Below are 23,230 nucleotides of genomic sequence, written 5' to 3'. Positions count from 1 at the left end.
GGGGGAAGGAAGAGAAGAGGAAGGCGACGTGAGGAGCTATAAATCTCGCGAGACCTTGTCTGCGCTCGGGAGCACGCGCATGCGCATGCGCAAGGCCGGTTCCGGAGTTGCGCGTCGCAGCCCGCCCGGGATGGAGGGGAGCCTGCGCATGCCCAGGATGGAGGGGAGCCCGCGCATGCCCAGGGGAGAGGAGGAGGTGGTCAGCGCTCGCGAGATTTTGCATGGTTGCGCTTCCGCCTCCCGTGCGGCCGTCCTGCCTTCCTTCCTTCCTTCCTTCCTTCCTTCCTTCCTTCCTGTCAGGGGCGGAAGTGGCGCGTGAGGAGCCGGGGGAGTCGCTGCCGAGGCGGCGGAGGGAGGCCGGGGCCGGGCAGGGGCCTGGCCTGCGGCGGCGCCATGGCGGAGCTCAGGGAGGCCGGCGCCGAGGCGCCACCGGGGCCCAGCGGGCTGAGCGTCCTCCCGGGAGAGGCGGCCGAGGAGCCGGCGCCGCAGGTAACCGTGAGCGGCCCGAGCCTCCGCTTTCTCCTCGGGCGGCGGGCTCGGTAGCAGCCCGTCCCCAGCGGGGGGAGGTGCAGGCCCGGAAGCCCGTGCTCCCTTTCCCACGGTAGCCCGGGGTGGGGGAAGGGCGGTCAGGCCTCCCGGCAGCGAGCGCGTCTTCCTCCTCTTTAACGTCTGCGGGGCGGCCCGAAGTGGAGCGCGGCTTGTGGCCCCTGACAGCAGGCTGCCCGGGCAGAGGGCGTGGGTGCGAGTGCGGGCTCTCGGGCGGTGCGGGGCAGAGCCTCGGTGAGGGGTCAGAGCTCCTGCCCAGCGGCCCCCCCTGGATCTCAGAAGTCGGAGCTGGCGGCCCGGGCGCGGCGGCTCGGCGGTGCCCGGCCTGTCGCTGTCCCGGAGCTGGAAGGAATCACAGCCCCCCCCACCCCACCCCGGGTCAATCCACCCGGTGTGTCCCGTGTGCTCCTGGTTACTGGCGGGGATCGCAGTAGAACAGGGGTTAGAATGCGTAAGGTTTGCAAAACTGTGGACTCTAAAGGATCGCAGCGGGCCTGAAGCCCAGATCTTTACATCTGAGATTGTTTCTGCTATGCCGGGCTGCGTCTGTTAATTTTGTTGTTGTTCAGCTGTATCTGACTCTTGGTCACCCCGTGCACCATGCTGTCCTTGGGGTTTTCTTGGCAAAAATACTGGAGTGGTTTGACTTTTCCTTCTCCGGGCCTTTATCGAGCACTTTGTGCAGGCCTTGCACTGATCATTAGAGTCAGACTGAGACCCGGGAAGGACCTTAGCTTCAAAAGGCCAACGTCTCCCACTGCATCCGGAGCCACGTCCGGTCTTCTGACCTGTGTCTGGCCCCTGGACCCAGATGGCTCCGGACCTTGCACAGCCCTCCCTCACTTAAATCCGATTCACTTGTAAGTCATGGCCTCACCTTCCTGTTGTCACGGTCCTCTTTGAGGATCAACAACTCTTCCAAACCTCAGAGGGTACACATAACGAGGGAGACATCGTGTAAGCAGTTAGACAGCGTACAGAGTCTGTGAAGGTAATCTTAGAGGGAAAGTGGAGAGGGACGCGAGCCAAGAAAAGCCTCCTGCAGCAGGTGGGATTTACGCTGCATCGGAGAAAGCCAGGGAGACCAGAAAGTGAAGGTGGGGCTAGCAAGCATTCTGAGCATGAGGGAACAGCCAGTGCAAAGGAGTGGAGTCGGGAGGTAGTGTGAGATTGTGCAGAGTTCAGCAAGTAGGCCAGAGTCTCTTGATTGTAGAGTTTGTGGAAGGCAGCAAATGGTGAGAAAATTGGAAAGGTCAGAAGGGGCCAGGTTGGGTAGGGCCTTGGATGCCAAAAGAGGGTTTTATATTTGATCCTAGGAGTAAGGGTCGAGGTTGAGTGCTGACTCATGACAGTCAGGCCTGTGCTTTAGGAAACTGACTTTGGCAGCAGATCGAGGAGAAACCTGAGGCAGGGAGACCAATGAGAAGGCCACGGCCTAGCCGAGGTCCAGGAGAGATGTCAGGAACGTTTCGGAAACACTAACGCGTGAAACATTGGGAGGGTGGAAGGTTGAAGAGGACCCTGAGGAGAGAGCAGAGGCACCAGGAGTTAACGAAATACAGTCAGAACAGAGATCCCAGAGGTTAAGAGTAGAGCGTAAGGTCAGGTTGGACAGGTTCCCTGAGGAGTCAAGATAGGGAAGGGAGGAAAACCTGTGCCATTGTGGGGTGATGGTTGTGGTGAGGACAGAGAGCAGGTTTGGGGCTCCTGTGGCAGAGGGAAAGATGGAATTAGAATAGAGTATGTTCAGATAAAGGAATTGTGTCAGTCACGAGCATGAGAGTAGAGCGGTTGTGTGAGGTGGCGAATGAAGGGTGTGCCTGTCTCTGGATAAATGAGGCAGAGTGGAAGAGTAGGTCATGGGGAGTGCAGACAGTGAAGAACTGGGAAGCTACTTATCATTTGTGTGAGAGCATCCCTGTGTATTTCAGAGTTCCCTAAGACCAGGTCAGGGGAGTGGAGTTCTTTGAGCTGCGGAGAGCTGTTTCATAGCCCACGTGTTGTCTCCTTTCCCAAGCAGTGCGCCATGTTGGAAAGAACAGCTTTACAGTGAGCGCCTTCTGTGGGCAAGGAAGGTATAAACCATGAAAGCACTTAGGAAAGTCTCTGTGGAAGGTTTATGAGATGTGTCTTCTTCCTGTGACTGAGGGTGGTACTGGAGAGCCCTTGGCTTGTAGCTGGAGGCCCTCTGTTACTGCTGACTAATTGGCCCCTTTCAGTCTGATCTGGGGCTCAGTTTTTATGTGTCAAATGAGGGAGTCTGAGGTCAATTCCTGCTATAAAATCTGTGAATCTTTTATACGGGAGGCATCTTATCCTCGTTTGAGAGATAAAGAAATACTCAGGTTAAAAATAGCTCACGGTCACATTCTGTTTTCAGACTTGCAAAGCACTTTCCTCATAATAATTCTGTGGAAAAAAACAAAGTAGATATTCCAATTTTACGAGAGGAAAAACTGAGGCCCCCAAATCACCTCAGTTTGGGAAAGTGACTTTTTCGGGGTCACACTGCTAGTAACCAATAGTCTGGGTTCCCTAGACTCATACAGTTTTGAAGTCATCGATCTGAAAGGGGCCATCTGGATCACACAGGCCAGCCTGCATTTTACAAATGAGGAAACAAGCGCAGAGATATAATGAATGACCTGCTGGAGATCACACAGTTAATTGGCAGCAGAGCTAGGGCCAAGGGACCATGACAAGTGGCTATTCTGAGCCAGCCCTAGTGTAAGGCCAAGTGAGCCTCAGAGAAGAGTCTGACTAGGGAGGGGCCTTGGGGAATGATCCCTGTGCTCGGAATGCACGGTCAGGGTTGGAGGGAATCCCATCCAAAGTGGTTTTTTTGTGCAGCGGTGCAGTGAGTGAGTGAGCATTCATCAAGTGCTCCCCAAGTAGTGAGGATACAAGAGTGAATGGTGTGGTCTTCGTGGAGCTGCGTTCCTACTGGGGGATGCAGTCCTTCCAAGGAAGCTCAGCTGCAGCACAGATAGATAGATGGGCCTGCAAGTGCAAGACCCAGGGGGCTGAGGCTGCAGAAGTGGGGCAGGGGAGGGGCCAGGGCCTATGTGGACCTGGATGGCAGGGGGCACAGAGGGAAGGGTACTCCTGTTGGTCCTCCTTAAACTTCGAGGTTAAGCCCTCACCTACCCACAGAAATGACTTAACCAAAAGCCTTTCTTGATTATGTAAATTACTTGTGGCTTGTTTCTGCATTTTATTTCTTCTGTGCTCAGGGTCACCCAGCTACTAAGTGTCTGAGGCCAGATTTGAACTCGGGAAGATGAGTCTTCTGACTCCAGGCCCAGCACTTTTTCCAGTGTCACCTAGCTTCCCCTTTACATTTTATTTAGGACAAGCCAAAAAGTAGCTTATGTGGATAGGTCAGTTGTAAGCTAAAGAGTAAAACATAAGTTGTAATATTGACTAGTTGTGTTATTTTGAAATTAATGGACAGAAAGGGCCATCAGAAATATAAATTTCTCTAGAAGCAGGAATTAACAATGTGGAATTAAGCTGTGTGGAATGAATCCATTCCTTGTAAAAGTCTGGTGTGATAATTTTCCCCCCTTAAATAATGGTACAAAATTTTTGGTAGCCCGGATCAGAGAATTTGTTTTAATAAAAAACAATCGAGCGTTTTTTTCTATAGTTCTGGGAGAAATGTGAGTGATATGCTTTTGCCAAACAGGGATCGGTATTACTTCTGGGAGGCAACGAAGTGAAGAGTAGGGCTGTGGTGAAGTATTCGTCTGCCCCTCTCCGCACCGCTTTTGCCCGCCTTGAGGAGAAAACGGACCTAAAGCTTCCACCTGCCAACTGGCTGCGGGAAAGTGCCAAACTTGGCCCAGCAGGAACCACCATTCTGGGCAACAGTAAGAGGAGCAAACCCTTTTCCAGGTAAGCCAGCGTCCGATATGTACTGGACTTTGCCTTTCTCTCTGTTCTTGCTGAGACTTTACATATCTGTAGTGACAGTCAGCCTGGAAGCAGAGATGATGCTTTGTCTTTGGACCCTTTAAAAAGGTACCTATGAAAGGGTCAGATTAATATTATGTTTATCATCTGTAGAATTTCCACAGGATTCTTCATAATGCTGAGTTTGGATCTTTTTGAGCAGCCCTTGGCTCTTCTGAAATGCTGAGAGTCCTGCAGTCACCTCTTGCTCTTAGCCGTTGGTTATCTGTAAATGTAAACCCTTAACACCTCATCTCTCTCTGAGTAAATGGAGCTAATATTTGCATAAAACTTGGAAACTTGTAGGGGTAGACTTAAATGACTGGGGGTTGGGCTGTGTCCATAGGCCTAAAGTGACATGCTTTACAGTAACATTAGGCATCTTTACAGATCCATGTTAGTGTTTGCTAGAAATTCTGCTGATTGTGGAATGACAGGATAGATATTTAAAAGCTGGAAGATGCTTAGAAATGATCACTGGTCCAGGTCTCTCTTTTTACGTGACCCAGCTGAGGCCCAGAGAGGTGATAGCAAACACTCTTGCTTTCAGTCCTGTGCCTTTTTGGCTTTCCAGCATGGCTGCTCTTCTGTATGTCTGTTGGGCCTGCTGTCAGTACTCTGAGATCTGTGCTGGTGTCAGGGTGGGGCCTCGCCTCAATGCTCACCACAGCTCCACTGCTTGGTAGATGGCCTCTGGCCAAGGGTGGCGCTGCTGCCACTGAACCAGGCTGAGGAACGTGGAGCTATTCGTCCGCTTATCGCCTTTCTCAGGTGCCGTGAAAGGGCATTGTGGATCTGCCTAAAGTCTCTGTCACGCAGAGGAGTTTGAATCCATGGCTTCAGTGTTTCGTGCTTATTTTGCGTTCATAAACGCCTCAGAGTTGAGAATTTGAAGGAAGTAGGGCGCTGGGCCCAGCCTCTCACTTACAGATGAAGAAGCAGACTCATAGAGGTCACGCAGAACACAGCGAGGATTCAAACCCAACTCCCTGATTTTAGAGCCGTCATTTATAGTCCTTGTTTATTGGGATGACTCCTATCTGGAGGCTTATTTCTCTTTTCATTGAGTCAGTGAGTCAAGGGAGCCATTCCTCTGAACAGAGACGGCACTGGCTTTGGAGTCCAAGGCCTTGGGTGCAGATGCTGTCTGTTACAGGCACCATCTTGAACAAGTCACTTCACTGTCTGTAGACTTCAGTTTCCTCATTGGTAAAAAGAAGGAATTGGATTAGGAAATACATGATCTCTGAGGTTCCTCATAGGTCTAAATCCTGTGAGCTTCTACCTTGGGAGGCTGCTGGTACCTGTGGGGGATGGGGGGCTGGGCCACTTTGACGCCCACCCCTCGGTTATGCCAGGAAAGTCACTCCTAATTGTGGCTACTAGGTATGGTCCTAGACGTGTTACAGCTTGAAGAAATGGGAGGAGGACAGACAGGAAGGTTGACAAATCTTATTCAAAGGCTGTGAGTCAACTGTGTACAGCATCCCTTTTAAAAACGAGTCATTTACCGAACCACATCCTTTACGTCACTTGGCTATGCTTAAAATTGTGAAATGGGGACAGTTCTCAAGATCTTTAAGTCCTTAATATTTCCACAATGTTGAAAACATGGGCTAATCAATATGTTCATTTCTTTATCTTCTGACATCTGTTCCCAACATAGACTTGCCAGGCTGGGAGGTGATTTCATCCAGCCCCCTCATTTTACGAAGGAGGAGCTGAGGCTTGGGGATTGAGTGATTCACCCAAAGTCATGTAGCTAGTAAGTCTCAGAAGTAAGACTGTATCTTGTATCTTCCTGAGTCCATTGGCACTTAACAGATGAGAAACCCAAGTTCCAGAGGTTAAGTGGCTTGGCACAGCTCATTAGTGCTGGAACCAAGACTAGAACCCAGATATGATTCTAACTCTGATAATCTTGCCGCAGCATAACTGCTGAGTTAGGATAATGAAATAACAAAATTACTTACTCTTAGAATTGGCTCAGGATCACTGTTAAGTGCGCTATGAACTATTTGGTGATTTCTTCATTTCTGCATCGATGGAGCTAAAAGACCACCCACCAGATGTTGTTTTGGTGTTCTGCTCTGTTTTTTTCCCTGCACCAAAAATTAAATATATTTAGTTGGTTGCTTCCTTGTCCACAAAGTGGATTTTAGAATTTTAGAGGAAGGGAACAGGCAGTTATTAAACTTCTACTGTGTGCCAGGCCCTGTGCTAAGTGTTTTACAGATGTCTCATTTGTTGAGTTTTATAATCATAACAATATTAAACAGAGTAATTTTAGTGATTTAAAACTTCACCCCAAATAAGTCTCCTAAAACAGGGATTCTTAACTTTTTTTGCATCAAGAACCGCTTTGATAGCCCTTTGGCAGTCTGGTGAAGCCTATGGGCCCCTTTTAAAAATACGTTTTTAATTAAAAAGGGTGGGGGAGGCAGCTAGGTGGCATAGTGGATGGAGCACCGACCCTGAAGTCAGGAGTACTTGAGTTCAAATCCGGCCTCAGACATATAACGCTCACTAGCTGTGTGGCTCTGGGCAAGTCACTGAACCCCAATTGCCTCACTTTAAAAAAAAAATACACTTTTAAAAACTTATAATCGAAGGAAATGCTAAATTTCGGTTAAAGCACAATGAAAATAAAGGTGTGATTTCCTCCCGCCCCCAACCTCATGGACCCCTGAAATCTATCCATAGACTTCATGGATATCAAGTTGTGCTCCCTTTTAATCCATGGTTTCTTTCTCTCTGAAAGCTTTGGTATGGCGTATGACTTCATTGACTCTGTTGGAAATGATGTGGACGTGGTATCTGATTCGGAAGTATGTACCCACCATTGCTCGTCCCTTGATAATGTCAGTCTTTAAAGTTGGCTGATCGGGAGTTGGTCTGGTTGATCTGCCCTATGGGCAGGGGAATTGGGAGTGGGGAGACTTTAGTGCATGGGGAAGTGGAGCCTGGGTTTAGGATCTTTGTGGCCTATAATTCTTACCGTTTTTGAAAATTTCGACAGGTTAAAACAACAGCAAAAAAAAGATAAGTACATACCCATGTGAACATGGTTAATATAGCGCCTTATATAATAATTTCCTGATCCTGCTTTTCAAAGCTTGGGTGTCTTAAGTGTAGCTTTTGATAGAAAGTATTTATTTATTTGTACATAAAGAAACTCAGCTGGGTTGTTGTAATTTAAATGAAAGCTAAGACAAGAATTTCTTGCTACATTGGTATTTTTTGTTTTGTTTTGTTTTTCTGTTCTAAGAACATAAAAAAGCTGCTAAAGATCCCCTATAGTAAGTCCCATGTCAGCATGGCAGTCCATCGCATTGGAAGGACTCTTCTTTTGGATGAACTCGATATTCAGGAACTCTTCATGAGATCATCCCAGGTAAAATGGTTATAGGAAAACCAGCTGTCATCTTTGTTAAGATGTTTATTAATGTGTTTTCAAATGTCATCTTTGATTAGGATGCGTTAGTTTCAGTATTGTAAAGAAAATGTTGATTCTCTAATATTTTGATATAGCAAAATGTACTTGGAAAGATCTGTATTTGCATCTTTATGGGTACATTTACACTATCAAGGCAGATTATAACCTCTCCATGCCTTATTCTGAGCAATTCTTGCCTTTACTTTCCCGTAAGTCCTTCACAGAGTGTCCATCTAGTGCTCTGAAAACCTTCCTTCTGTTCTTCTAATATCTCTGGAAGTACCAGAATGGCATTCAAATTGTTCCTTCTGCTGTTTTTTGTTCTTGCTACGTGACCAGCCTGTCTCCTTCATTCTCCTAAGTTTTGGTCTTAGAAACCCTTTATCATTGAAAAAATTATTGAGGATCCTCAAAGAGCTTTGTTTTGGGGGATTATGTCTATCAATATTTGCTGTATTAGAAATTAAATGTCTTAGTATTATTGTGAAAATAGTTTCAACCTCATGGACCCCCTGAAAGGGCCTCAGGGGCCCCCAGAGTACACTTTGAAAACCACTGTACCAGACGAAGCTTTGTGAAGATGGGGACTGGATCCTATTTTAACTTTAAATCTTCACATAAAGGTCTTTCTGTTCAGTAGGCACTTAATTATGTTTTTTGAATTTAGTCAGGAATACATATTTTTCATCATCTGTCCGGTGCTTAGCACAGTGCGTGGCATTTAATAAATGGTTGCTTAATAAATGTAGATTGACCGACTGCCTGTATTGTACTCACTTACAAGTCATTGTTAACATATTGTAGCCGGTTTATGGCACTGTTTGTCTTCATCTGCTCTGCTGCTCTACCCTAAGGCCTGTGGGGTCTTTACATGTGAAACTGCCTATCTGTGTGGTGCTCCCTTCCTAGAATGTGAGCTGGAGACCAGAGATTATCTTCATCTTCTGTTTGTCTCTCTAGTGTTTAGTAACAGTGCTTTGCACATGGTAACTCCTTAATACAGTGTTTAATTCATCCATTCATTTTGTAACTAAGTCTTCTGACATCGTTGTATTCTATGATACAGTCATATGGTGCTAAGTAGTTTTGCCGAGATGAGCAGTTTGGAATAATGAAAGGGCTCCAATCAGTCAGTCCACATCTGTAAAGCACCTACTATGTGCCAGGCACTTCCTAAGTGCTGAGGATACAAAAGGAGGCAAAAGACAGTCCCTATCCTCAAGGAGCTTACAACCCAGTGGGAGAGATGACATATAAACAGATCTATACAAAGCAAGCTGTATTCAGAATAAACAGGAACTATTGACAGAGGAAAGAGGCTAGAATGAAATGGGGCTCAGGAAGGCTTCCTGAGATAATCCAGAGCAGACCTCTGTAAGAACACCGACCCATTTCCTGTTGTGTCCATCTGTTGTCCTCTGGCTTCAGTAGATTGCCACGCCGAACCAGCTGTGATAGAGCTCTCTCTTCTCAACTGCTTTTGGGCATTTTATCCAGTGATATCCTGCTCTGTGTGTCCACGTGTCCATCTGTCTGTCCATCTGTCCTCCACAGTGGTTGGCAGTTATTTAAATTGCTGTCTTCAGAAAGGACATTCGTTTAAATTATCAGTATTCTGTAAGGGCATGTTTATTAAGTAATATCTAAGAACAGATGTTTCCCATCCTCTAGAGAAGGGATCTGTGACCCATTATTTGACCAGATTTTATGGCAGTGTTTAATGCCTTCTGATATTACTCAGACAGGAGACTGGACGTGGCTCAAGGAGTTCTACCAGCGGCTCATTGACCAGAAGTGGCAGCGAAAGAAGAAAAGCAAAGAGCATTGGTACCAGAAGGCGATTCTCTCCAAGTTCTTATATTACAGGTACTCAGCGCCACACTTTATCCTTCCTAAATAAGGAATCTCTGGCTTAAGGCAGTCTGTATCTGTTGACACTAGTGAGATGGCATTGCATGTATTTAAACGTTGGGGTTTTGTGTTCATACAAAGTTTTGAAAGTTTGCTTTGAGCATTTTAGCTGTGGCTGAATATTCACAAGAGACTCCCTGTCCTTGGCCAGACAGTTTAGCCTTGTCAGCAGGGAGCATTGGGACGTCCTGTCAGTGCCCTGGGCACCATTCTTGGATGGTGGCGCTCAGGCATCTGGCTTTGTGTTTCAGCATTAATGGCGATGGTGCCGCTCAGCCTGTCCCCTCTGCGGCAGAGCCAGGAGTCCCTCCCAGCCCGGGTCAGACACATGACGACACAGAAGGGGCTTCCTGGCCCGCCCCTTTTGAGATGCCATCTTCTGTTTCTGATGATCCAAGTGCGTCTAATCAGGTCAGTCAGCCAGCACATCGGTGCTCACTTGTGGCAGAAAATAAAAGGGATGAAAACTGAAGGGCTGGAGAGAAGGATGCACCGCTTTCCCTGGGACTGCGGATTTGAAGGAACAAGGACCCTTTTGTCCACTTAGCCTCAATTGCTGGGTTTCTAGAGCTCCTGTGGAGACAGAATTAGAATTGCAAATCCAGTTAATACACAGAAGTTTCCTGTATTTTCTTAGTCTCCCTATCACCTGTGGGACTCCAGGCAGCGGTGAATCTGTGGGTAGTGGGTTGTCTACCTCATGGATTGTTTGAATTCTCTGTTTGGAGCATGTAGGGGTACTTAGTCAATGATGCGACTTGCTGACCGCATCCAGCACTTGGCTGACCTGCCCAGCCTGACCATTCTTCGTGTTGGCCTTGTTTAGGGACCCCAGGTAAATAGCAGAAGCACCCATCTCACTTTCCTCCAGGCTCGAGGCAAGAGGAGATGAACACTGAGGCTCAGGGCCTTTTTGTGTGTCTCCTTTTCAGTTTCTGGCTTCCCCTTTACCTCCTTGTCTTGGGCTTTTCACGTTCTTGTCCCTGTTTAACAAAGAGGGGGGTGCCCCCATGAGTGGTCAGATGGCCTATTCCATTTAGTCTCGGACAAGTGTTGACAAGCTTAGAAGAACAAAGGCCAGAGAAGTGGGTGAATTTATGTGGGCATTTTCATTTTCTTTCATCACAAATTTAACAGCATTTGACCATTTTATGTCCTTTTATTAAATGAAGTATTACTGAAGACCAGTGACTTTAAACATTTTCACATTCTTAATTAATTCTAAACCATCTTATAATTCAGTCCAGTAGCATTATGCGGGGATATTTAGTCATATTATCCTTTTAATGCATTCATTTGAATGCTCCAGCAGGGCTGAGGTGTCCCTCCTATGCTGACCAGGTCTCTTTGAGGAAGCCTCCGGCATGTTATCACAGGCAAGAAGATTCTCTATCCAAGTCTACTCTAGTCCCTTTGGACCAAAACAGAATGATTGTAACAAGTTCAGAATCTCAGAAATTTAGCATAATTTGTTCTTATAGTTTCAGCCAACTGAGATGTCTTCCTTGTCAGATTTAGAAATAGAGGATGACCCTTATGTGTGTGTGCCAATATACTATTAAGTATAACAAGTCAAAAGTGTTTTGTCTTTTTTTAAATTTAGAGTGGGTTTTTTAAAAGCAATTTAAAGCATCTCAAGGAAATGCCTCACATAATGACATTCCTGTATTTGTTACCTAAAATTAAGAAAAGTAAGCTTAGAACTATTTGATAAATACAGGCAGTGTCCTTATAACTCCCTGCTTACAAATGACCCTTAATGTACCCCTGGCCTATCCCCCTCCTCTATGGCAGTGAAGTTCCCTTTCCCACTTGGAAGTGTCTTGTGATGAAGCCTAAAAGCCAAAGAGTCAGAAATAGGTGAAGGGAAGAAGCTGTGGAAGGTGGGGAGAGTTGGGGGAGCAAGTGCCAGGCAAGACTCCCTGGCACAGCTGCCCTTCTCTGCAGGGCTCCCCACCACGTAAACATCTCCCCGTTTGCTAAAAGGGTTGGCATCACTGTGCTGCTCTGCCAAACGTGCCGTCAGGCAGCCGGGCATTCCCTAATCAAGATGCAGCTAGCTTTGGGAAGATTCAGGAGCAGTACCTCTTATTAGTAATCTGACTGCATTGGGCACTGGGCATTGTGAGATGAGGCAGTAGGCAGTGGCCCCGGGGTGGGGGCCACCAAGAAGGGTTGGCATGGGAAGATGCCCAAGAATGTGCTGGGGGTGAATCTGCACTCAGGAGGGAAGAAAGCTCCTCCTTTTCTGTTTTCTCCTTGTTCCCAAGTCATGTGAGCCGTGGACCCAGAAGTTAGGGCTGTCATAATAGAGATCAGCTACAACAGGGGTGGAGAATCTGTGGCCTCGAGGCCTCAAGCACGGCCCTTTGAATCTAAACTTCATAGAACAAATCCTTTTATTAAGGGGATTTGTTCTGTGATTAAAAGGATTTGTTTTGTGAAGTTTGAATTCAGTCAAAGGGCCATTCTTGAAGACCTGAGAAGGCCACATGTGGCCTCAAGGCCGCCGGTTCTCCACCCCAGAACTGCAGTGTGTATTTATTCAGTAGTCTCCATTGACTAGCCTGGAGCCTGTCATCCATGGGAAATGGTTCTGTTCTCCAGACATATCTATAGGACACACAGCGTAACCAAATATACTCCGTTCTATATTATGCCTATTAGAGAGAGAGAGTGGGTAAGAAGACCTGGCAGGTGGGGAGGTCCATGCACACCCAGCTGCAAAGACCCACCTTCGGGACGTGTACACTGAGCAGGCTCTGGGTCTGACCACAGTCTGAATTAATGGTGCCACCTCCTGGGTGAGCAGAGTGAGGCCGATGGCCAGATTTGTCCTGTGAACCAAGAGGTTTCTTCCTCATCCTGCACACAGTGCAGTCAGTCACGCAGGCATGAGCGGGCTTCTCCCGCCGTTGCTTGGGCTTCTTTCCTTATGTGAGTCCGTCCTTTTGGTCAGGCCATCGGGTCAATGAGAAAACAAAAAACTGGACCTTAAAAGTGAGCTTTTGATGTTTTTAAAAAGGCAGTGAACCTCACTTGAGGAGGTTCCGGTCTTGTCCTCCTATCAGTAATTTTGGTGTGAGTCATTGCGGCTGTGGTGCTGGGGTGCTGCCCTGGCCCCTGGGGTAAAGATGCCGTGATGGGGGTGTTGGGGCTCCAGATAGACTTGAGGATTGTACTGCTTTGTACTTGGAATGTTTGGCTTAGTGTACGTGAAAAGTAGGCGCTTTTTTATGATGACAGCAGAATCACTCCTTATCCTTGCACTTTTCACAGGGAAGTGAGCCTCTTGAACCCTCATATATAGTGGGGCATGTGACCTCAGCCCCAAAAGAACAAAACCTGACTACTTTATTCAATGACGGTGAGAACAGTCAGGTATGCTTTCTGTGGTATCTGAGCTCAAAGACCTAATTCTCAATTTACTTGATCATTTAAAAGTTGGTCTCAATTGGAATCAGTAGGGAAAAAAGTCCATTTACTTCTTGAAATAGCTTTTTGTAGCATCTGTGATATTTAAATTACTGTGACTGTATAGTATAGTTTCTTTGTTCTTTTCTTCTTCATCTTTCTTTCATAGTCTTTCTGTGGATCATAGGTGAAAATGTGGTGCACGTAGGTGAAAAATTCTAATTTAGTGATTTTCTTTTTTTTTTTTTTTTCCCTAAACAAAGGGTCTTAAGAATGACTTTGTTCGGAATATCTTGTGGACCTTTGAAGACATACACATGTTGGTGGGCTCAAACATGCCCATATTTGGGGGAGGACGGTATCCTGCCGTTAGCTTGCGCCTCAGGTAAGCGGAAAGTTGCTTCCCTCTCTCGATAGCCTTTGTGCATTTTTTTTTTTTTTTTTTTACTGTATAGTCCCCGTATCATTGTGAAATTTGCTTCAGTGTCTTATACTGAGGAAGTTACAAAGTCATGGCAAATGCTGTGGACTGCCAGGAAATCTGTCTTCTCCACTTATTAGCCAACAGATTTCTGGACTCAGTAAGAGGAGTAACCAGACCGGCTCGGAGCCTGTGAAAGTCATGGGAAGTCATATATGGCAAACCACTTTGGAAACTGCCAAGTGCCTCGAAAATGTACTGGATCACTGTGATTGATAGACTTGTTTTGTGGCACTGAGAAGTACGATGACTGCCCCTTTTGTTTTGTTGTTTTCCCGGTTTAAGCTGCTGCAAAAAGGAACCAGGGTTTCCAACCTATGCTGAAAATCCTTTAAGCTCTCTATTTAGCATGGGAGTTTGGGGGGCTGGCCGCTGGGGAGAAAAAACTTTTGTCTTGGTCTCGAACCTAAATCTCAGACTTTTGGTGATGTAGTTAGTAGGCAGAAATATTTAGCTGTTATTTGAGAAGGCCTTCCCTGGGTAAGTATTTGAGAACTCTTCTCGGTTAACTGAGAATATTTAGCCATCGCACAAACCCAGCCAGCTTGTGTTCTGGCGTAGACAATCTACGTGTGCTGGATTGTGTGTGACGCTTGTCCTGGACTTACTAGCTCTCTGCTGCAACGTTTCGTTCGGATGCTAACTGTAAGCACCCTCCTCTGCCCCGTTTTTAAGCTCAACACGAGTCAAGCTTCTAGGAATGTGCCGACTCAGTCTGCTGACCCGAGGATTGTTTATTTTCAGGGATAACAACAAACCAATTAATGTACTGACTGGAATTGATTATTGGTTGGACAACTTGATATGCAATGTACCTGAGCTGGTGATGTGTTTTCATGTAAATGGAATCGTACAGGTACGGGAAAATGCAAATATCTGTTTTTTTCATTGCCTGTTAGTATGGAACACCAAAGTAGAGAGGGGTTTGCATGATATTCCAGGAGAGGAAATCTATACTAAATAAAAGTAATGTTCAGGAGGAAACTTGAGTGTTTGTGAATCTTTAATTGGCGGTGGTGATGTTGTGTTTTAAAATGGCAGGGAAAGGGAGCAACCCAACATTTTCAGGAGGGCCCTGAGGGTCGTAGAGCTCAGGTTTGTTGCCATTGGCTCCTGGCGTTTACTAGAAGCCTTGTGTGGTTAGAACTCAGGCAGAGGGGCTGCTCTTGTTCTCATTGTGTAGGTGAGGAAACTGAGGCTCACTGCCCACAGTCACACAGCAAGGAAACGTTTGGGGCCAGATTTCACCCCAGCTCTTCCTGACCCCAGGGCCAGCATTCACTGCAATCTCTAGGTCTTCTTCAGGCAGGCTGCTTTCTGGCCACCCTCCCCTCCTTGTAGTCGTGAAGTGCATGTTCTTCCATTCAGTCCTGTGCTAGAACCCGGGTGTGTGTTAGCCGCCCCTCCCAGGTGTGTGTCCTCTGTCGCTTGAAGTGTGCCTAGGTCATTGGTGGTCCCATGAGGCAGCCCTGAGCCAGTCAGCAAGCATTCAAGCGCCTACCATGTGCCACACTCCGTGCTTGGCTCTGGGGAAAGAGACAAAGAAGCATAGGGCCCCACGGCCTCCTTTCACATGGACGTTGAAGTATTGATAGCGGCTTTTGGGCTGCAGTCCTTCAGCAGGTTCGAATCTAGTGCCGTGTTAGTCATCACCCATGTTAGTCATCATCATCTCTCTCCCCCTCTTCTCCACGCTTCTCAGTGGCTCCCTCTTGCCCCTCCTTTAAAAGTACCCCTGGGATCTGCAGTTTTCCCTTGTGGCTCATCCAGAGGCTGTACCTGCACAAGTCTTCTGCTCCCAAGGTTTTCTCCTAAACCTAGTCCTTCGTCTTTACCTTGATAGAAATATGAAATGATCAAGACAGAAGAGATTCCCAATTTGGAAAACTCCAATTTTTCTACTAAAGTGATAAAAGATATTGCACAAAATATTCTGTCATTCCTGAAATCCAATTGCACCAAAGAAGGGCACACCTACTGGCTGTTTAAAGGTAAACCAGTTACTGGGATGGCTCAGACCTGAGTGGCACCGTCGTTTGGGTGGCAGAGCCTTGCAAAGCGTCGGGGTCTCTCTTTCAGCCAGCGGCAGTGACATCGTCAAGCTCTATGACCTCACCACCCTTTGTGAAGAGACTGAGGACAAATACCAGAACCCCTTCACGGTGCCTGTGGCCATTCTCCTGTACAAGTGAGTTGGGATGCGTTTCTCGGGGAGGGGGCGCCAGGCCGTCCAGACTCAGACAGGAGCCGTGCCAGGGTGGGGGTGGCTCCCACGGAGTCGTCTTGGCCAAACGTCTGTGTGTGGTGCTGTGTTCTTTTGTAGGGTTGCTTGCAACATGATGATGAAAAAAAACCAAAATAAGAAACACTATGGAACGATCAGAACATTGCTTCTTAATTGTCTGAAATTACTGGACAAGGGAAGACACCCTCAAGTAAGATTCTATTTTATACGTGCTTTAAAATCGTGCCTTCAGAGCTCTGGGCTGTGTGGATCACCTGGAGTCATCCTGAATGTGTTTAGTCAGCATGGGGAGAACAAGGGACGTGGGGGCCTTTGTTTTGTTTGGAACTGTGTCTCCTTTTTAAGAACGCCCCCAGTTAGTCTGAATCATTCAGATATTGGGGAAGTGAGTAGGTGTATGATAAAGTATTCTGATGGGGTGGGTTTGCCAGGCGTTCTCAGTCCACATTGATTCTTACTGTGGTCATTTCTGATTGCGGATGCTTGAGAACCCGAGGTCAAGATTGATGGAGAGGTGACAAGGTACTGTCCTATGTAAATGTCTCACGCAGTTCATTGAGCAGAAAAATGGGACATTTTTGTCTTTCATTCTCCCATTCTCTGGTTTCACACCAGTCATCTGGCCTTTCTTGGCGTTCAGAACCTCCTTATTGCCAGGCCCTTTGGGAAGGCGCTCCATTACTGTAGAGACGTGCCAAGAAGGGATAGATGAGGCTAGCAAGTGGATCAAACCTCCAAGAGTGGACGTTACTTACTGTCCACTTTCCAGAACCGTGGACCAAGGACAAACTAAAATGCCCTCATTTTTTCAGGTTGGGCTCTCACTAAATCTTGGTGATTGTAAGGAGAAATTCCAGCATCTCCCAATGGGGCCCAGTGAGAAAAGTGCTTCAGGAGCTAAGGGCCAAACAGCTCGCAGCCCATGTCTGTGTGTGGCCTTTTACAAAGTGTTTTCCTCAGTAAGGGAAAAAACCTCAAGCCATTAATGAGTTGGTATAGGAATTCTCTCCACTTTGTGCAGAAAACGAGATAACTTTGCCTTGCCTTAAAATGGACGGTATTGTACATTCCAACACCAGTGTAACAGAGAATCTTTCTCGTTTTCTGATGCATAGATATCAGTCTCTAAGGATTTTTAAACATCCTCAGTTATTGGTAACAAGAGATTATTTTGAAGAATTGGTACATTTTTGGCATGGAGAATTTTGGGTGGCTTTTAGAGAACTTCCCTCTCTGTAATACTTTTTCAGTTTCTCTGATGATACTAGTGAGAGCCTTCATTTGGTTCTGGTCTGTGTCTAAGCCTGGTCATCCCCCTTGAGCTGGATGGCTCCTGATCAGCCTCTGCCTTAGGCTGTGTGTGGAATGGGGCTCGTTGGCAGGCATTTCCTTCTAAACCTTGAACCAGTAGCAGCAGCGTTGGCCATTGGCTTTATTAGGATGGTTTCAATTCACCATAGTCACTTATCCCTATTTCTCTGTTTCTTTTTTGTTAAGATTATTGCTTCGGCCAATTACATGCTTTCCGAGCTCTTTCAGTTGGATGAACCTAAAAAGGAAGAGAGTTCAGGGTCTCCTTTAAATGAGAACTCTGATGAAAGCTACAGTGAGGAAGAGGAGGAGATGCCAGACAGTGATGAGAATGGGTCCTACGGCGCGAGCTCCGACCCCCCTGACGACAAGAAAGCCGTGGCCGTGATTAAGTCTGTGGGAGAACTGTCAGTACCTGAGAAATACAAATCCATTCATCAAATCCGAGTGAGCCATTGTTTGAGTGATAAAGATGCTGGTGCAGTTGGGTAACGTTAAAAAAAAAACAACTGGTTAAATAGTTGTTCTTAACTTTAAACTGCTTCACTGTCCCTTAGGTTTACTTAACCAGATTTCAGCTTGAAGACAGCTGACCCCCCCCCCCCCCCCAAGTCTTCTCTTCTCCAGGGAACCCTTCCTGGTTTGTTTAGCTCCTTCTCCCCTTCCCATCCTGGATGCCCTTGGGCACACAATTCACCTTGTCTGTTTTATCCTGGTCTGTGGCTGGACCAGGGCAGAATAGGACAGAGCTCTTAGCTCCCTCCCTCTTTTTCACCCTGGAATTCAGCCTTGGCTTCAGGTTACCTGGTCACCCCCTTGACCCCGTGAGCTCGTGGTTGATTAAAAACCCCCCTTTCACAGGATCTGCTGGGTCATTGACCACGTTTATTCCATCTTGCATTGGGAAATTGGGTTTGATTTTTTTTCTCTCAATCTGAAGTTTAGAACATAACCTCTTTATCCGTATTATTATTAAATATTATTTTCTTGTTTACTTGACTCGTCTTAGTTTACTGAGGTCTTCTTTGGATCTGGACTCTTGCCTTCCAGTGTGTGTGTTATCTCGCCACACTTCATGTTATCTGAAAGAAGTCCCATGTGCCTTCTTTCTATCTTTCATTTTTTATCAAGTCATTGATAGAAAAGTTGGGTACAGAGACAGGACAGGTGAGCACTGACCCATTAGTTCTATTAATGTGCTGTCAGTACTTTTAACCCTCAATCTTCTAACCCTGAGAAAGTGTCTTAGTTTATAGGCTGTACTTAAAGGTTGAATGGTGACTTAAGACTAAAATGCAAAGACTTAAGTTATTCCTGTCATTAATTGTTTTCCTTGAAAATTTTATGAAGTTGCTATTACTGTAATGACAGCCACGTAAGTTTGTTCAATTTTTTAAAAACTGATCTTTTAAAATCTCTGGTTTCAGAAGTTGCTTATTAGCTCTTTATCGTTCAGGAATTCCATTAGTACAACAGTTTGAAGGTTTGACAACAGTGAAGGTTTAATTAAGAATTCCTAACAAAGATAGAGTCTTGCGCTCCACGTGTGACATACGAGTTATGCCCTTGGCCACGTAATTGGGGAGCGGGCTCCTGTGTGCTGCTTCGTGGTTGCTTGGAGGCTGCTCGGGGCACCTCCTCAGAGTTAGTCTAAGTCATTTGTGCTCTCTGGGCTGAGCAGACCCACTGAGGTCCTCTCTGCACGTGCTCTTAGCCTGGGCTGGGCTGACTCAGCAAGTTAGCCTTGTGGCATTAGGGAGGGCACTGTGTGCTCGGCGGGATTGTGTCCAGTGCACGTTAAGGTAACTCTCCAATTTGCCTCCTTCAGCCCAGTTGTGCATTCCCTGTCTGCCACGACACCGAAGAGCGCTGTCGGCTTGTGCTCAGCTACGTTCTAGAGGTCAGTTTACCAAGCCACCTTTAGGCTGGTGCATTTCTGCAGTGTCTGGGAGGCCATTGGGAATGCTTGGAGGGGGCTGGCAGCTGCTGTCCACGACTGATGTAAGCAGTGGACGGAGAGCCAGGAGGACCCGAGTTCAGAAACAGCCTCAGACACTTACTGGCTATGTGACCCCGAATGAGTCGCCGAACTGCTGTTTGCTTCAGTTTCCTTAACTGTAAAATGGGGTTAACAATAGCACCTCCCTCCCGGGGTGGTTGTGAGAATCAAATAAGATAAAGTTTGTAATGTGCTGCTTAGCATGGTGCCAAGCACATAGTAGGTGCCGTAGAAATGCTGATTATTCTTTTTAAGCAGAAACAGCATGTTAAGATGATTTCTTAATTTTTATTTTTAAGGCAATTAGGGTTAAGTGACTTGGCCAGAGTCGAGCAGCTAGTAAGTGTCTGAGGTCAGGTCTGAGCTCGGGTCCTCCTGACTCCAGAGCTGGCGCTCTATCTACCGCACCACCTAGCTGCCCCTGAGATCATTTCTAAACCACTACAGCCAAGAGTTCCATCGTTTTCAGCCAGTGTAGACCTGATTGGGGGTGGGGGCGGGGCATGGGCGGGCGCACGCAGAAGCAGGTCATCCTGTTCATCCCATAGCTCAGGTCTTCTGTTTACACCTCATATTTAGTTGGCCTTAAAATTAAATGCACGCTCAGTGCTTTTCTTTCTTTCTCTAAGGGTCTAAAATCTGTGGATGGCAGCATCAAAAAGGAAAGTGACCTTCCTGCCGCTGACCCCAACACCCCGATTCCATTAAAATATGAAGATGAATCAACCGGCGGTGGTCCCGAGTGTCTGGAAAAGCAGATGGCCTTATTTTTGGGCAAAAGTAAGCTGGATTGATGTGCAGATAAGACCTTTGGAATGGCGCTGCCCTTGTAACACCCAAGTAAGGTTGAAAAAAGAGTATCCCTCAAACAGGACAGGAAAGCTTTTCATTCCAGATGTGAGAAGAGGGAGCCAGGTTCTTCCTGCCAGTGTTGGGCGCTTTTGGAGGCCCTGAAAGTCATCCCCTCAGCTTTCTGTTGCTGCTTCTTCATTAATTAAGTCATTTAGGAATCAGAGAATCTTGGTTGGGAAGGGGTCTGGGGCCAAGGAGGCAGGCCCTGTTTAACAAGAAATCCCACCAAGGAGTGGACCCCCCTCAGGGAGGGAAGGGGCCCTGCTTCCACTGGAGGCGGTGCACCCAGCTTGACCGACCTGGGGGTACGGAGCTTGAAGACAGCTCCCATTTTCCCTGAGTTTTCTTCTATTCAAGCTCCTATCGTCGCTGTCCTGGGTTAGGGGGCGCACCTCAGTAAGAGGCGGTGCCGGTCATGTAGATAAAAGCTAAGAGCTGGACATCAGCTCTGCAGCCAGAACGTTTGCTGATGCTTTTGCATCAAGGTCTCCCCTGGCGCTCGTCTCTTTCCTCCTTTGCCCCCTGCCGTCAGATACCTGGCTGCTGCCCCCTTCTCCCCGCCCCCAACCGTGTCGGCCCTTCCCTGGGGCGCACCACTCCACTCAGTTTTGAGCCGCCGCCTGGCATCGAGGTATCCTGACTGAAGCCAGGGCAGCTGTCTAGTCTTAGGCCGTTCTTGACATCTCCTGCGGCTGTGCGGCATGAACATCTTGTCATCTGCCCTGCTGCCCCCTGTGCCTCCTGGGCTTTGCTCAGAGAAAGTAATCCAACGATACTGCCGTCCAAAGTGAAACTGCTGCCTCGGCTTCTTGTACTTGTGTCCCCTGTGCCTGGCGTGGGGCCTGGCTCCAAGGGGCTGACCCATCCGTGCTGGCACTGAGGGCTGCCCAGAGCCCCAGGAGGTGACACAGCTGGTGAAAGTGTCCTAGGCAGGACTTGAACCCAGGGCTTTCTGTCTTTGGGTCTGGCTCGCTGTCCACGACACCAGTGGTGCCAAACTCAGACTTAGATTATCTGTGTTTTATCGTGTTTTCACTTTGTTAGACATTTTCCAGTGACCTTTACATATGGTTCCCAGACATCTTTGCATGACGCCATCCTCTCCCTGATGTGGCTACTTTCCCTCAGTCCCCCGAGGTGGCACAGTGGGTGGAGCACTGTACTTGGAGTCAGGAAGACCTGGGTCTGAATGCAGGATGTTGCCGTCAGGCTGTCGTCACTGCTGGCTCTGAGGAGGCCCTTGCTGGTGGAAGTGGGGAATCTCAGAGCAGGGTTTCTGCATCACCTTTTTGTGGCTCACAGATTCCTGGGGACATCCTTGCTTTCAGGCATCCCTGGGAAACCGAGGGTTAGACAAAGATGGGAGGCAATTTACCCGTGGGCCTGCAGCCTGGAGCCCTGGCTTGGCCCTGGTGGCGAGCAGCTTCGGGCTGGGGCCTTTTCTCCTGCCCAATGAAGTGTTGTCCTGTCTCTCTCCTAGTGGGCTCCCTCCAGGAAGGCCACTGTGCCAGTCAGTCCGGAATGACCCCAGGTTCTTGGCAACATAAAATGAAACTGCAGCTAATCCTCAAGTCGTCCAAGGCTTACTATGTCCTGTCGGATGCTGCGATGAGCCTCCGGAAGTATGGACGGGCCCTACGCTACATTAAGCTGGCCTTGCAGAGCCATGGTGAGTGACTGAAGGTGGTGTGGGTCAAGTGGTTTACTGACCGTCTGAGCTGGAAGCGGGGCGGGGAGGGTTGGAGGGGGGTTGGGTCATCCCATTGAGAGCTGGGGCAGCCCCAAGTGATAGGAAGTCTTTGCTCACATTAGACCACAGTCTACCTCGGGGCCCCTCCACCCCTTGCTTCCCCCTCTGCCCTTGGGCCCCAGGGAACCCAGCCCTGCATGTGATCTTGGGAAGCAGCTCCCCCAGGGCCTCAAGTGTGCTAGGCTACGCGTAGCGCAGAATTTCAGCTTGAATGGACATCGTGGTTGCTAGTCTAGGAGACCCTCCCACAAGGATTCATTATCTGCTTGATGGCGTTTCTTGCCCTAAACCTTGCACTCCACGTTCTTGCCCACTTCTAAACACCCTCCAGCTATGGTACAGAAGTGGTGGAAGGGAGGTGACTGAGCTGGAGGGAAATTGGGCTGGGGACCCTGACCCTTTAGGTTTGTTTTGTTATGAGATATGTAACCCTTCCCTGGTTGGCCAGCTGTGTGCATCTCCTAAGCGCCTTCTGTGTGCCAGGCTCTGTGCTTAGCCCCACAGATACAGACACAAGCGAAGGGAAATAGCCCCTGCCCTCCAGTGGGGGAGGAGAACATGCAGTAGAGAGGGGAGCTGAGATGTGTCTGAGGGCAAGGAGGGGGGTCCTCGTGCAGGGCATTGGTGGCACAAAACTGTTAGTGTAGGAGGTCTAGCCAGGGCGGCCCGAAGAATGGCGACCCTGGCCCCTCCCTGCACTCCAGGCCCTGCCAGCAGCTCACCCAGGGGAAAAGGGCTCAGAGAGGTTCAGAGCTGCCCCGGGTGGGCCCAGGAGAGAATCTCCTCTCCTCCCAGTCCCCCTCTGCAGGGACCGCCCTTCCCCATCAGAAGAACCCCCCACCCTCTGACCACAGCTTTCTAGCCTTCGCCCTCCGGGCCTGTTCTCTCTGCAGCCACCACCCCAGTCCTGGTCAGCTTTATGCTGGCCTGGTTGTCCCGGCCCACCCTGGCCTCTCCCACTGCTGCAGGACAGCCAGCTCACCAAACCCCCTCCCTTCTTATCATCTTGATCATTGCCAGCATTGGTAAGGGCTTTATTGTTGGCAGAATGTCTTATTTATTTCTTTGGATTCTCACAACAGCCCTGGGAGGGGGAGCTGTTATCCCCATTTTACAGATGAGGAACTGACCTGCCCAGGGTCTAAGGCTGGATTTGAACTCGGGCCTTCCTGACTCCAAATCAAGCCGTCTCCATGATACCCCTGGCGGCCTTGCAGTCTCTGGCATTTGGCCTCATCACTGAAGTGAAACAGGCTGCTTCATTTACCAGGGATCTCTCAGTTCATAATCCCAGTGACCCTTTCTCGGGTCTCTTCCCTCTTGGCCCCCAA

General features: G+C 48.1%; 1 protein-coding gene across 2 annotated transcripts in view; it reads left to right on the top strand.

The window, feature by feature from the left end:
- Positions 1 to 393: 393 nt before the first annotated feature.
- Positions 394 to 23,230, top strand: part of EDRF1 (erythroid differentiation regulatory factor 1) — a 36,777-nt gene continuing 13,940 nt past the window's right edge. Inside the window, exons 1-16 of one of the 2 annotated variants that reach the window (XM_027855909.1) lie at positions 394 to 489; positions 4,235 to 4,443; positions 7,262 to 7,328; positions 7,769 to 7,894; positions 9,678 to 9,802; positions 10,099 to 10,258; positions 13,127 to 13,228; positions 13,525 to 13,646; positions 14,487 to 14,598; positions 15,586 to 15,733; positions 15,822 to 15,930; positions 16,066 to 16,177; positions 17,485 to 17,745; positions 19,127 to 19,198; positions 19,927 to 20,077; positions 21,630 to 21,818. In XM_027855909.1, coding sequence (XP_027711710.1) covers positions 394 to 489; positions 4,235 to 4,443; positions 7,262 to 7,328; positions 7,769 to 7,894; positions 9,678 to 9,802; positions 10,099 to 10,258; positions 13,127 to 13,228; positions 13,525 to 13,646; positions 14,487 to 14,598; positions 15,586 to 15,733; positions 15,822 to 15,930; positions 16,066 to 16,177; positions 17,485 to 17,745; positions 19,127 to 19,198; positions 19,927 to 20,077; positions 21,630 to 21,818 — 2,161 coding nt within the window. The remainder of the gene's footprint in view (positions 490 to 4,234; positions 4,444 to 7,261; positions 7,329 to 7,768; positions 7,895 to 9,677; positions 9,803 to 10,098; positions 10,259 to 13,126; positions 13,229 to 13,524; positions 13,647 to 14,486; positions 14,599 to 15,585; positions 15,734 to 15,821; positions 15,931 to 16,065; positions 16,178 to 17,484; positions 17,746 to 19,126; positions 19,199 to 19,926; positions 20,078 to 21,629; positions 21,819 to 23,230) is intronic. The other variant, XM_027855911.1, reaches the window with a different exon arrangement.

The sequence above is a fragment of the Vombatus ursinus genome, unplaced genomic scaffold (genome assembly GCF_900497805.2).
Source record: "Vombatus ursinus unplaced genomic scaffold, bare-nosed wombat genome assembly UNPS02011353.1, whole genome shotgun sequence".
In the NCBI taxonomy this organism is placed as follows: Eukaryota; Metazoa; Chordata; class Mammalia; order Diprotodontia; family Vombatidae; genus Vombatus; species Vombatus ursinus.
The sequence above is the reverse complement of the archived record's forward strand: the minus strand, read 5'-3'. Positions and strand labels throughout refer to the sequence as shown.